The 12,912-nt window shown below is 49.1% G+C and overlaps 1 protein-coding gene across 7 annotated transcripts in view; it reads right to left on the bottom strand.

Moving 5' to 3' along the window:
* The window catches only part of TNS3 (tensin 3), a 413,668-nt gene that overhangs the window by 374,173 nt on the left and 26,583 nt on the right, over positions 1-12,912 (bottom strand). Inside the window, exon 1 of one of the 7 annotated variants that reach the window (XM_084800093.1) lies at positions 3,905-4,188. The exons of the other annotated variants lie outside the window; for them this stretch is intronic. Within the exon in view, the coding sequence (XP_084656219.1) occupies positions 3,905-3,982 (78 nt within the window). The 5' untranslated portion in view covers positions 3,983-4,188. Of the gene's footprint in view, positions 1-3,904; positions 4,189-12,912 lie in introns of those variants that run through there. 7 annotated transcript variants of the gene reach the window in all.

Genomic DNA, 12,912 nt, shown 5'->3' with positions numbered 1-12,912 from the left:
ACACAGGTAATTTAATGAAAAATCTCAGTGCCAGGCATAGGAAACCTCCCTACGAGCCGTTGGTCAGGGATGCCAAGAGGTAGCATAAATAATACAAGCTATCGTCACGGTTTATAAGAAGACATATCAAGGAGTTCACGTTCACAAAGGGATAACATGTAAGGACCTGGGAGACAATGGCTGTCTGCACCACGACGTCTGTGTCCTTTTAAATTACTGTGAAACACCAACTCTGCGGCGTTTTTGTTATTCTGCCCTCTCTTAGTAATCAGCAGACCCAATCAGAAAATAAAAAAATAAACATGGACACCAATGATTTGGATGATATTGCCAACCAATTGGACCTACCTAAGACAGAATAGCCCAATAGCAACAGAGCACACACTCAATTCAAGTGCATTGGCATGCTTAGCCATATTATGGACACAGAACAAGTTTGAACAAATCAAAATGCATTCATGTCCTACTGAGAAGAGGAAAGCACCTTTGACTACAATCGAATCAAACTTGGGAGCACAAACAGCAATCTCTGGAAAACGCTCAAATAGTTGCAAACAAAATACTACACTTCTAAATAACCCACAGGCCAGCCTACATAACCCACAACATACTACACGGTGAAAAGCTGGCTTATCCAAGAAACGCAAGAGTTCATAACCTTCAAATATCAATCAATAAACTTAAACAGCAGAACTCTGGAAGCTGAGGCAGGGAACCGGTAGAGGCCAGACCCCGTCTCAAAAAGCGAAACAAACCATGAAAAAAAGCAACTAATAGGCTAAGAAGAGAACCAGCTAGCCTCCTAAATCAGTGCAGAAAATCCACTGACAAAAACCTAACATCCTTTTGCTGATTCAAGTAGGGAGAGAAAAGGGGCTTCCTTGTGATCACGTGCGCCTATGTAAATCCTAGAGCAAACATCCTTTTATCATAAGGAGCTAATGCTTCCTTTTAAGATATGCAACAGGGCAGACATGGGGCTAATCAAGACTTAACATCTACACAGCACAATGGGGATGAGAAAAGGAAATAAAAGGGCAGCCAACTTAGAAAGCTGCGAAATGAGCCTTGTTCCTGATCATTTGAGAGCCTATGTAGAAAAGTCTGGTGAAATCTAAAAAAAAAAGTTTTTAAAAGTAATAATTTTCACGAGCAAAGCTGGATACAAGATCAAAATAACCAATGGGCTGTTGGTCTGCAGATCACCAGCCAGTGAACGTCTGCAACTGAAATTCAAAGACCGTTATGACTTTCAGCAGCACACATAGCCATTTCTAGACCTAGAGTCTTCCAAACCCTTGAGGTTCTTCAACGGTGTTGACACTTCACTGTGCATCTCCCTGAATTTGCTATGATGCAGACAGCACTGTCAAAGATCACGAAAGTGCCCTGAACCCAGCGGAAACCTCTACACTGACTCTGCAAACTACATTTAAATTCTCGCTCAGCCCTGAGCAAGCAAGCCACAACTCCTCTGAAATAGCAATGACACCCTCCTCCTATGACTACTACTTAAAAGAGCTTCTGGGAATGACCGAGATGCTACACATCCACAGGTGTTAACTTGGGCAGTTTTAAAAACGACTTGGCTTAGGTGGGGTCCACCCGAGACTGAGTCAATCTGACTATCCCAGAGATGAGACCAGAACACTGGGAAGTTTTTAGAGCTCCCAGAAGTTTCTCACCTGCAGTAGTAACAGACTATATCATTTGGAGCTGTACTATTAAGGCACCTTTATTAAATCCTCCTTCCTATGCCTGTGTCTGATAATCAAGATAGATGTTGGCTACGTGATAGCAGAAACCCCGTATCGAGAGCCCTGCAGGAGTCTAGCAGAGCTCAGTATCCACATTAGCAAGGCACACAGTTCTCATAACCCCCTCACTTTCCCACAGATGGGATTGTGATATATATGCACGACCCAGACCCCACCACAGGCAACCAGAGAGGGATAAGGCTCACCCTAGTGCCACACTCAGACTGGCACAAGACTTCACCCTTAGTAATACTCTGGCTGGCACATGCCTTTTCCTCCTCTCTTGCAGCTCTTTCATTCTGATCTCTCTTGTGTTAGATGGAGTATCTTAGGTTCGGGGTACCAAACTCTTTCTCCTTTGTCCTCTGTGAGCCCTGCTCAGCTGGCAGACAGCAAACTACGGTCCCTCAATTAAGACTTGTGCCCTAAATGAACTGGCCATAGTCTGTGGGCCAAGGAGAGATACTGTAACCTTTCAATGGTCACAAACACCTTTATTCCAAGCAAGGAGAAAGAGGTACTGTTTCCCTGCAGCTTCTTGCTCAGTGGTCCACAGTTAAGACGCTGCAGAGTGGAAACAGCAGAGGCACTGTGGTGCCTGCTCAGCCATTTCAATTGCTGGGTCCCCGGGGAGTTTATTAAGATAGTGTAATAACATGGGCTCACGTGCATGCTACATAACATCTCTCCTGTGAAAGGAGACTAGCCACAGTTAGGCTGTCCTTGTTACCTGATCCATTGCTTTCTTTTTTTTTTTTTTTCTCCCTGAAAGTGGGGAGGTACAGCCAGGCTGAAGCAGTTGGCAAAAGCCAGTTCAGGAACCTAAATTGCGGCTAATTGTTAGGAGCCAAACTTTGGAAGAGTAACCACTAAAGCTGCTGGTTCCAGAAGGACGCTCACCCGGAGAGGGCTGGGCCAATTAGCCTTGATAGTGAGGTCTCTGGAGGGCAAGGAGAGTCTCCACTCAGCAGGGAAAGGCAAAACCCCACAGGAAACCCGCAGCCAGCCTTTCTCCACTTAAGGTCGCCATGGCAAACTAGTTTCATAGCACAAGGCTATGTCTGTACCAGCCCAGCTAATGTTTTCCCTTCTGGAAGTACTCAGCCCACCACAGGAAGCGAATATAGGTGCGCTGGGGTGGCTAGGTAGCCTGCTAAGGAAACAGCACTGATCAAAAACACATTCCCAGCTTAACCAATCCTGAACCCTTCCCCACACCCACGGAGCTGTGCCCCAACCTCACCATAGAAGGCAGGCACCTGGGGCATGAGGGACCGCCTCTAGGCTCCACAGTGTCCCCACAATTTAGCAGTAGTTCTCAACTTGTGAGTCACGACCTCTTCAGGGGCCTAAAGACCCTTTGATGGGGTCACATATCAGATACCATGCATATCAGATATTTACCTTATGATTCGTATCAGTAGCAAACTTACAGTTACGAAGTAGCAACAAAAATAATTTTATGGTTGTGATCACCACAACATGAGGAACTGTATTAAACAGCCCCAGCAGGAGGTTAGGATGTTGAGAACCACTTCTTTAAAGCAACCGCATCTGGCTGCTGAGGCAAAACTGCCATGCAGACCTTTCGTTTCACAGAACCTTCCAAAACTTTCCTGGAAAAACAATCGCAGTTGATGCTGGATTTATAAGACTTAGAAGGGAGCCGGGCCTGCTCCTGCGCGCCTTTTTAATTCGAGCCCCACAGAGGACCTTTCTGTGAGTCACAGGGCGCCACGGTACCCTCAAAGGCGCGGGAACTTGCATTAGATCTCTTCCAAACACGACCGGGGCATCTGCAAGAAACCTCACCTAGAAACACGCACGGAAGAGCGAGTCTACACGAAGTCCAGTGTCTCCTCTCTACTGCAGAGAAAAGAATCCAAAGAAACATTTTCCAGCAGCTTTTGGATTCAAGGAGCTAAGGCTGTCCTGGCCCCATATCTTGCCGCGCGCGCTCACTCAGTTCTGCGTCCCTAGACACTGACACACACAGACACAGCCCAGCACACATTAAGACGAGCACGCACCAGCACGGACACGCGCGCGCTCACAGGCCCACGAGAACATGGCCTTGTGAGCCCACCCCGGACGTTCAAGTGCATGACGACCTGAGGGAGCCCCATCAGCCTTCCACGCGCACTCACCTGGCGCGGACGCCCACGCGCCCCAGTCTCGCGCGCCAGCCTCACGGGCGGGCCCGGGGCCAGCGCGCGCCACCGCATGGCCGCCCCTGTGGTCCGCCCCTCCTCGTCCCTCGCCTTAGCGCAGGACACGGACAGCTCTCGGTCCTGCGTGGGCAAGGCCTGGGTCGCGTGCGTCTCAGCCGGGTCTGCAAAAGTTCCTGCCGTCAGAAGTCAGACGCCAGGAACAAAAGCCAGGCTCGAGTGGCGCGCCCCGCGCGGCCCTCCTCCATCTGACACGAATTAGCCCGCCCTCCCCCGCAGACCGCAGCCCAGGGCCGGCACCGTTGCTCAGCTAGACGCGGGAGAAGTGGGCGACGAAACGCCTTCCCGCAGGGGAGGGGGGACGGGGCGGGGGGGGGGGAGACGCCTCCCTGCCGCCATCTGACTGGAATTACCGACGCTTGGCTCGGGGTTCGGCATTACTAGGATTTCAAACCTCTAGGCACGCTGGCCCAGGGGCTTAAGAGAATCAAAACCCAGCAGGTTCCCAGGGCTTTTGGCATTTTAAAATCTTGACTAGTCTCCAGTCCACTCTGCATCTGCGCTGGGAAATATCTACCGGTAATCGACACTACCTAGCTAAGGGTGCATTTAAAGTAGGAAACAGGAAAATGCTAAAGCATAGGGAGCTTTATTTTAAGGAAACAAAAAGGGGGGGGGGGGGAGTTGACCTTGCTGAACTTGCAGGCAAAGCCCAAAGCAAGTGACTGCCCGCTTTGCAACCCTACAGGATGGCTGTACATTCCCCATCTCAATGCCACCAGCATCTGGACCGTCCCAACAAATAGCATCGTAGCCTTTCCATTCTGGGTCTGGAATTTTAGAAGGATGTTACACCTATAATCCCAGCATTCAGAGAGGCAGAGGCAGATGAGTCTCTGTGAGTTCAAGGCCAGCCTGGTCAGCAAATCGAGTCCAAGACAGCCAGGGCTACACAGAGAAACCCAGTCTGGAAAGAAAGGAAGGGAAGGAAGGAAGACGAGCAAGCAAGCTAGAGTGGGGCGTGATGAAGACACTAGGGTGGAGAAAAAGTGTGAAAGTGTGAGGGTCACTTTTAAAAAGCCATGAGGATACATTCTCCTGGCAAAGCAGCCGCTCTCCTTCTCCAGGCTTGTGAACCTGCACTGTGCTGTGCCCCTAAAAGAAAAAAAATTCAACTGCAGCAGAGTGTGCCTTCCCACAAGCAAGTCTAGCTTCTGAGACCAGGAAAAGGCTTACTTTGAAGACTGATGAGTTCAAGCTGAAGCAATTGCTGGTGTCTCTCAGGTGCAGCAGGGGAGACCCGTGCAATGGAGTAGCAATGCACTTAACATGGTAGCTCTAAACATGAAGCGCCAGTGCCCCTGGCACCAGGCCCAGCCCATGTGGCGTTCTAACAGCCTACAGTGTCCCAAAGCCCAGCCTATGTGGATCTCACACTCCTAACTTTTGAGTCTGTGTGCCCAAATGCCTTAGCTGGGAGGGCAGTCTGGGTGGGCTGCATGGGCCTTGATGGTTACCACATGTGCAAATTCCAGCCATCAATTCAACCTCTCAGGTTCTGGCACTAAATATCCATCTTTCTCTTTCGGCGGTGGAACAGCAATGGCTGCCCTTCAAGTTTTCAACTACAAAACTGAAAGAGAAAGAAAGAAAGAAAGAAAGAAAGAAAGAAAGAAAGAAAGAAAGAAAGGAAGGAAGAAAGAAAGAAAACCGAAGCTTACCTAAGATACACACTGCATCCTGGACTTCGATTCCTCCTGCACGCATCACCAGGCAGACGCGAGTGAGCTCTTTTCCCCTCCCCCCGCAAATGAGATCATCACTCATTTCTCTCTGCATACATCCTTCACTGTTTCCGCATCGCTTCGTCATTTTTGCATTCTTGCTCTCCTGCAGCCACTTAGTTAGGCCTTAGTTCTCAACCAGTCTCTCACTCATACTCCTGTATTCGCTCTGGATTCCCTACATCAGGAGGTAGGTGTGTGTGTGTGTGTGACGGCAAACCCTTCTTCCACACCTTAGAGATATCGGCCACAAACCTTATGAAGGTGCTGACAGAGCCAGCAAAAGGGATGTGAGTTCAGAAGTGAAGACACAGCACCTTAATGTGATGGAGCTCTGAGGGTTAAGTGTGAGCGCCACACACTCTTGACGTCCACTCAGAGCAGCTCCATTACATTACAGCAGGTGCTGCCAAATGTGGCAGTTCACGTCTGCGATCCCAGCAGCAGGAAGACTGAGGCATCGCACAGGCCTGCCACACAGGCAAACATCAGATGGAGACTCTTATTATAGGTGTACCTGCCTCTGCAGGAAGTTATTTAAGAGAATGCACCATTCAGAAAACGCCTACTCTTTATTATAGTTATAAACTACATGAATGTGATACACCTTCCAGCTCGTGACAACAAAATGGACTGTCTCAGCCTGAGGGAGAATCAGCAGTTACAGCCGAGGACTCTGGGCCAAGGTCCAGTGCCTTGAAACCAGGGGACTTGCCTACAGTCCCTTCATCAGGATGCACCTCTCCCATCCAATGCCCTGGCCTCCCCTGATCTCCCTCAGCCAGCCTCCCAGCTGGGCTGTAACCTTACTATGGCTCTCTTCTAGGGCTTTTTCCTCTTCTCTTTTCTAGCTGATAATGAGTGCTTTTTCTGAGCTCAGCTGAAGGTCCACGTCCCACCAGCTCCCCCCATCCCCAGTGGTAAATCAGCCCCCATCCCTGAGAGGACTTCATTTGGTCATCTGGATCCTACAGCAGGGCCCTGTTGGTCCATGCCACACAGGCCCAGTGTAGTGTGAGCACAGACAAGAAAAGGTCCTTCATTGCTGTGCTCTCTGGCCGCCAAGCACTGGTCACTCACATGGGTAGCATCACACCCTTCTAAACACCAAACTTGGCCTCTTAAACAAGCTGTGGGCAGATGGATCCATGGGGCCTGGGAAATCCAGACGTGGTGGTAGGCAGCCAGCTCTTCTGGTGGCTAGTTCCCACCTAACTCTTCAGTGGCTGGCTCATGTCATCCCCGCTCTGCAAACAATGGTGAGAGGTACCTTTTTTCCAAGCATCCTGTTTTCTTTCTGCTTTGCCCCATTCCTTAGGGGCCTCTCCTGGGCTTCTGACTGTAATTGGTCCCCAAGAACAAAATGACATTTTTTTCCCAACGGGGAAGGTAGGCTAGACAACCAAAGGAGACATCAGCATGGCAGCCCTTGGGGAGAAAGGTTATGTGGCATTCCAAGCCTTGGAAAACTCAAACTGGCCAGACGGTGGTGTGGCCAGACTGGCACACACCTTTAATTCTAGAACTCGGGAGGCAGAGGCAGGCAGATCTCTTGTAAGTTCGAGGCCAGCCTGGTCTACAGAGTGAGTTCTAGGACAGCAGGGGCTACCCAGAGAAGCCCTGCCTCAAAAAATAAGAAGAGGAGGAAGAGAAGAAAACTCAGACTGAATTGAGGACATGTGCCCCATAAGCAGCCCAACATTCTCATGTCAAATCTGCGGTTCCCTTGGAAAGTTGTCACTGTGGCCTTGAAGCTGCTCTTACACTCATTTGTGTGCTCACTCCCTCACCTGGTGAGACGTCTACGAGCACACAGCATCAGGAAGGAACAACAGTGTCCACGCATAACGGGAGACCTCAATGAGTGGGCTGAGCTCTGGAATTTTCCAGGCAAGAAAGAAAGGGGGGAGGGGTTGGGGTAAGTATACCAGACATGGTGGATAACATGCAGCTAAAGCTAGAGGTAGATAGAGTGCAGGAAAGATGTTGGGGAGCTAAGCAGGAAGGCAAAAAATAGTGATGGGGGAGCAACACCAACTAAGCCAGGCTGGACTCTGAGTTATGTGGAGGCTTTAGCAGGTGGTAAGCTACAGAAGAAGTATATCCCAGAAGACCAGTTGTAACCATGGAGGACAGTCTGGAGTGCATACGGAGGTGGTTGTAAATCTTTGGGAGACTTAGCAGCAAGGTGCCCCCTTACAACATCAGGCCTGGAAATGCTGTGAAACGTGATCAAAGAAGGGCCGTGCAATGAGGAACCGGGTACCTACAGGAAGACTAAGCCTGATGCCTCCTGTCTTTATTTGGAGGAGTAGGGCGGACATTCTACAGGAGTCAGCCACACTGGGACAGCGGCAAATCTCATCTCCTGGCATTGGTGCACTGAGACATGACAACACTATAAACAGACATCATCAGCTGTGTCCACAGGAGTCAGGGTTAGAGAAACAGAGCTCCGTGTCAAGGTCACACCCACAAGAATGACACAAGGACACACCACAAGGGCATGGGAGCCTATTAGCCAAACCTCAGAGGGTTCCAATGGCAAAAGAAATAGTGAAAACACTGCACTGCAAACCACTGGGCAATGGAGTCCTTGAATCTTCACTGTTACAAACAACACAGTCAACAGCTGCGTGAAGCCAGCCCCTCCCACCTGGCAGGACAAGGAAAGGGATGGGCAGAACAACAGAAGATGTGCCCAGAGAAGACAGGGCAAGGCTGTACGGAGTTTGTAAGGAAGGGATGAGACTAGCGTCCGCTCATCCTGTGGAAGCCACTATAGGGCATCCTCTAGCACCTCTCTCCTTGGCGAATAGAAAACCCCACGGTACCTTTATTGTAAAAGGAAAGGAATAAGTCTAAGATTGAGAAGATGGTAGAGGCTGTGTCAATCAAGGGGTTGAGATGACTATGGCCTTTAATCAGGTAAGCCTTTGCCAGTGCTAACAGCAAGCTACTGAGCTCTAATCCACAGACATCTCTAAGCCTGGCTCTCTCTCCTCCCAAGGCTCTCGCATCTGGGCCTTGCTCAAGCACAGACCTGGGTCAAACCCTCCCTTGAAAGAACTTCCTATTTCCCCTTTTCCCGGTGCATCCAGCTTGTGCCCTGTCCCGCCTACATAGGAACATAGTGTGCCTGCCAGGGTGCTGACAACATGTCAGTATGCGCAGATTCTACATAATCCTGGGAAGGTCCCAGAAGCCATGTCCGCCTCACTAGCATGGCAGAGCCTGTGCAGGAGATCTCTCTATTCACCTGCTGTCTTGGAAACCGTGGGGAGGGACAACATATGGGGACAGAAGAATGTGGGCCACAAGATCTCATGGGTTCCCTGGTGAGTCAGGGACACACAAGGCACGAGAACGAGGGAGCAGCTCTCCTTGATCCCCCACAAACATCCTGAGGACAGTGAGTACACCTCAACGAGCCAGAGACCAAACCGAAGATGCTGTATGGTGCATACATGCACCATGTATGACCCCCCCCCCATACATGGTAGGAAAATGGTTGTCACTCCCAAGATGGATGTGAGACAGCAGTCTGGGTGTTCCCATCCGTAACACTGCTTTGTCCTCTCAGGGGCAGGGAGCCACTGACCTCAAAGGAAGGGCGTTAGTCTACCAATTCCAACAACATGTCTTCACCAGCCACAGCGGTCAGGACGACGGCCAGCTGTCAGTCTATGACAGCCACATCTGGAGGCTTCTTTGTCAACTGACTTCTGACATTGCAGCAGGGTGTCCCAGCAATGCTGAGGAAACATGCTCCATTTCCCCTGTTCTCTCCCATCATATACTTCCTTCCCCCTGACTTAGAGAAGTAAAGAAAAACTGCTTTTCCTGCAAATGTCACCCTCACTATGAGCTTCCTCCTTCCCCAATCGAACAGCAACTGTCCATTAGCCACGTGAAGTATGCAGGCCCTCTCCCTCTGCTCCTAGGCACTGGGTTCGTCCTCAGCCAGCCACACAGATCTGGTCCTCCTCTTGGCCGGTCAGAGGAGATAAAGGGCAAGGAGGCAGGTAGAGGCATTGGGCCAGGCCAGTAAGAGGAGGCAGGGAAGGCTCAGGCCTAGCCCAACCTAGATAACAAGACCCTCCCGCAAATCAAATCAGCAAGCAGGTCAGGCACAATGGACACACCCTTAACCCAGCATTCAGGGACACAGGAGGCCGAAGTGGGTCCCAGACCAGCCAGGGCTACATAATGAAATCCAGAAAGGAAGAAAGAAAGAAAGGGAGGGGAAGGAGGGGCGGAGGAGGGAGGGAGGAAGGGATCAGTAAGTAACCTCAAACCTAAGGACTTAGCACATGCCACTGTCGCCTCCCCCTCACAAGTGCATAGTGCAGCCTGCTGAAGTGAAAGGACACCGCCCATGGTCACAATGTTTGTGTCTCCTCAAGTGCCTGGGTTAGCATCCTCATGTTCAAAGCTGTGGTAGGAGGTGAAGCCCTGCGGAGGTGATTGGGTCATGAGCTCATATAAATGTTACCCCAGAAAGGCCCAGGCAGCCCACCTCAAGTGAGGACACAACACAGCAAGGAGGTCCAATACAGCCAGTCTTATGTCTATATATATATGCTACTAGCTCAATGTCAAGATTTCTTTTTTATTAATATTATTTTTATTTTCTATTGCATTGTTTTATAATTTTAATTATTATTTATTTCATAGTTTTTATTTTTTGAATATGGGTGTTTGCATGCATACCACTTGTATGTCTGGAGCACTTGGAGTCTAATGGTGTCAAATCCCCTGAGACTGGAGTTGTAGACAGTTTTGAGTTGCAGTGGAGGTACTGGGAATCGAACTCTGGTCCTCTAGAAGGGCAGCCAGTGCTTCTCAGTGCTGAACCATCTCTCCAACCCTTTGCTATTAAACTTTCTAAACACAAGAATATTGTTCCCAGGCAAGGTGGGAACTCACACCTTTAATACCAGCACTCAGGAGTCAAAGGCAGATGGATCTCTTTGAGTTTGAACCCAGCCTGGTCTACAGAGCAAGTTCCAGGATAGCCAAATTTACAGAGAAGCCTTGTCTCAAAAAACAAAACAAACAAAAATTCTAATACAATGTAAAATGTGCTGATTTGAATCTTACATGCTGGAAGATAATGGCATAGACATTAAATTTTTATTTTCAATAACTAGACTATTATGTTTTTATAAGAACAGGAAGCAGCCGGACATGGTGGTGCATGCCTTTAGTCCCAGCACTCAAGAGGCAGAGGCAGACGGATCCCTGTGAGTTCGAGGCCAGCCTGGTCTACAAAGCAAGTCTAGAGAAACCCTATCTTTGAAAAAAAAAATTTAAAAAGCCCAGAAAGCTGTGTTATACTAAAAACACTAAAATTCATAGAACAGTCCGGAATCGGCACTGTTTCAGGCAGTGCTGTGTGCACTGAGAGACAGCAGGTGCAGTGTGCAGTATGCACGTGGTGTTTCAGAGCCAAGAGAAGCCGTATGACCCAAGCAAGGGCTGCAGGAAACACTTCACACGCATCGAACGTTTGGTCGTTTGGTCCTTTCATCATTGTGCAGTTAGAAACTTCTTACTGCTGTCAGATGCTCTCGTGTACCCCACAGAGTTGCACAGCTCCGGTAGAATCATGACCCACATTTAAAAAGCAGTGTTCTAAACTGGATGTGGCACACGCCTTTCATCCCAGCACTCAACAGACAGAGGCAGGCCCGTCTCTTATGAACTGAAGGTCAGCCTAGACTTCATAGGGAAATTCCATATGACCCAGGGACACAGAGTAAGAACTTGCCTCAAAAGAAGAGTAAGGGGAAGGAGAAGGAGGAAGGAGAAGAAGAGAAGGAGGAAGAAGAAGAGGAAGAAGGAGGAGGAAGAAGAAGAGGAAGAAGGAGGAGGAGGAAGAAGAAGGAGGAGGACAATGCTAACAATGGCCCAAGTTCAGTTCCCAGCACTTAGCCCACAACCTTCAGTAACACCTGTTCCAGCCTGTAGGAACCAGCGCACATACGGTACCCATACATGTAGGCAAAAAACATCATCCGTATAAAATAAAATGCATACAGAAAGGAAGAAAAGAAGTTTAAAGTAATAGAAACTGTGGCTCCAGGAAGCTTAGTAACTTGCTCAAGACTCAAGATCTATAAAGCTAGGGGACAGATTAAAAATCACCTTAGGGGATCATTGAGGAATGAATAGGTAGTAAGGTATAGATCTTTATGCCCTATGGTATGAAGAAGGATAAATCCTGTCATTTGCAAAAACCTAGGTGGTACTTTGGTTAATGAAAAAAGCCCGACACAGAAAGGCAAGCACCATGTGAGCTCACCTATATATGATTGTGGAAAAACAAACAAACAACCTGACAGACCTGAGAGTAGAGAGGTAGTTAGCACCATCTGGGCAGGGCCAGGAGATGGGGGTGGGGGTGGGGGGCTGACCAATGGATACAATGTTTGTTAGATGGCAAGCAAGTTCTGGGTTGCTATTGCCCAAGACTTCCATCGTTGAGAAGAAAATACATGTGTTGCAAAATAGAAGATTTCAAAGCTCTCACCACAAAGAAATAGTTAAACATTTAAAATGATGTAATGCTAACTAACCGCCCCCCGCGCCCCCCCCCCCCGCTTTTATCAGTATAGAATGCCTCGCCATATCAGAACTAGAGCTGAGATACACACACACACACACACACACACACACACACACACACACACACCATGGTGTTCTATGAATATGCACAATTACTGCTGGAATTAACAAATGAAAGTTAGAAGTCAAACCTGATTTAAAGAAAACCTGTACAGTTTCCCCTGGCAGTCTGCTAAGGAGAGCCTACGCCTTGCCTCCATCCAGCCTGCTGCCAGCCCCAGAGTGTGAGGACAGCATAGCTCCTCCAATATGGCAACCCACTCCACTCCATCAGGACCAGCCGTTTCCACTAGTCCACATAAGGAGGCTCTTGGGTTAGCTCTTGTCTTTTCACACTTCCTCAGCTCTCCAGACTAGAATGGACCAAAGCTCAGTTGAGGCCAGCACACAACAACAACAACAAAGCCACATCCAGACAGAGCCTGGGCAGAGAACATAGCACATCAGAGAGGCCACCCAGGGACAGGATGGGCCACACTGACCACTGGACTCCCCTAAATTGGGTGAACATAAGCATCTCAGATTGATCCAACTGAGCCCAACCATTCACACCACAAATCCTGGTGGCGGCAG

Source organism: Acomys minous, assembly GCF_964271855.1.
Source record: "Acomys minous genome assembly, chromosome: 10".
Classification (NCBI taxonomy): Eukaryota; Metazoa; Chordata; class Mammalia; order Rodentia; family Muridae; genus Acomys; species Acomys minous.
The sequence above is the reverse complement of the archived record's forward strand: the minus strand, read 5'-3'. Positions and strand labels throughout refer to the sequence as shown.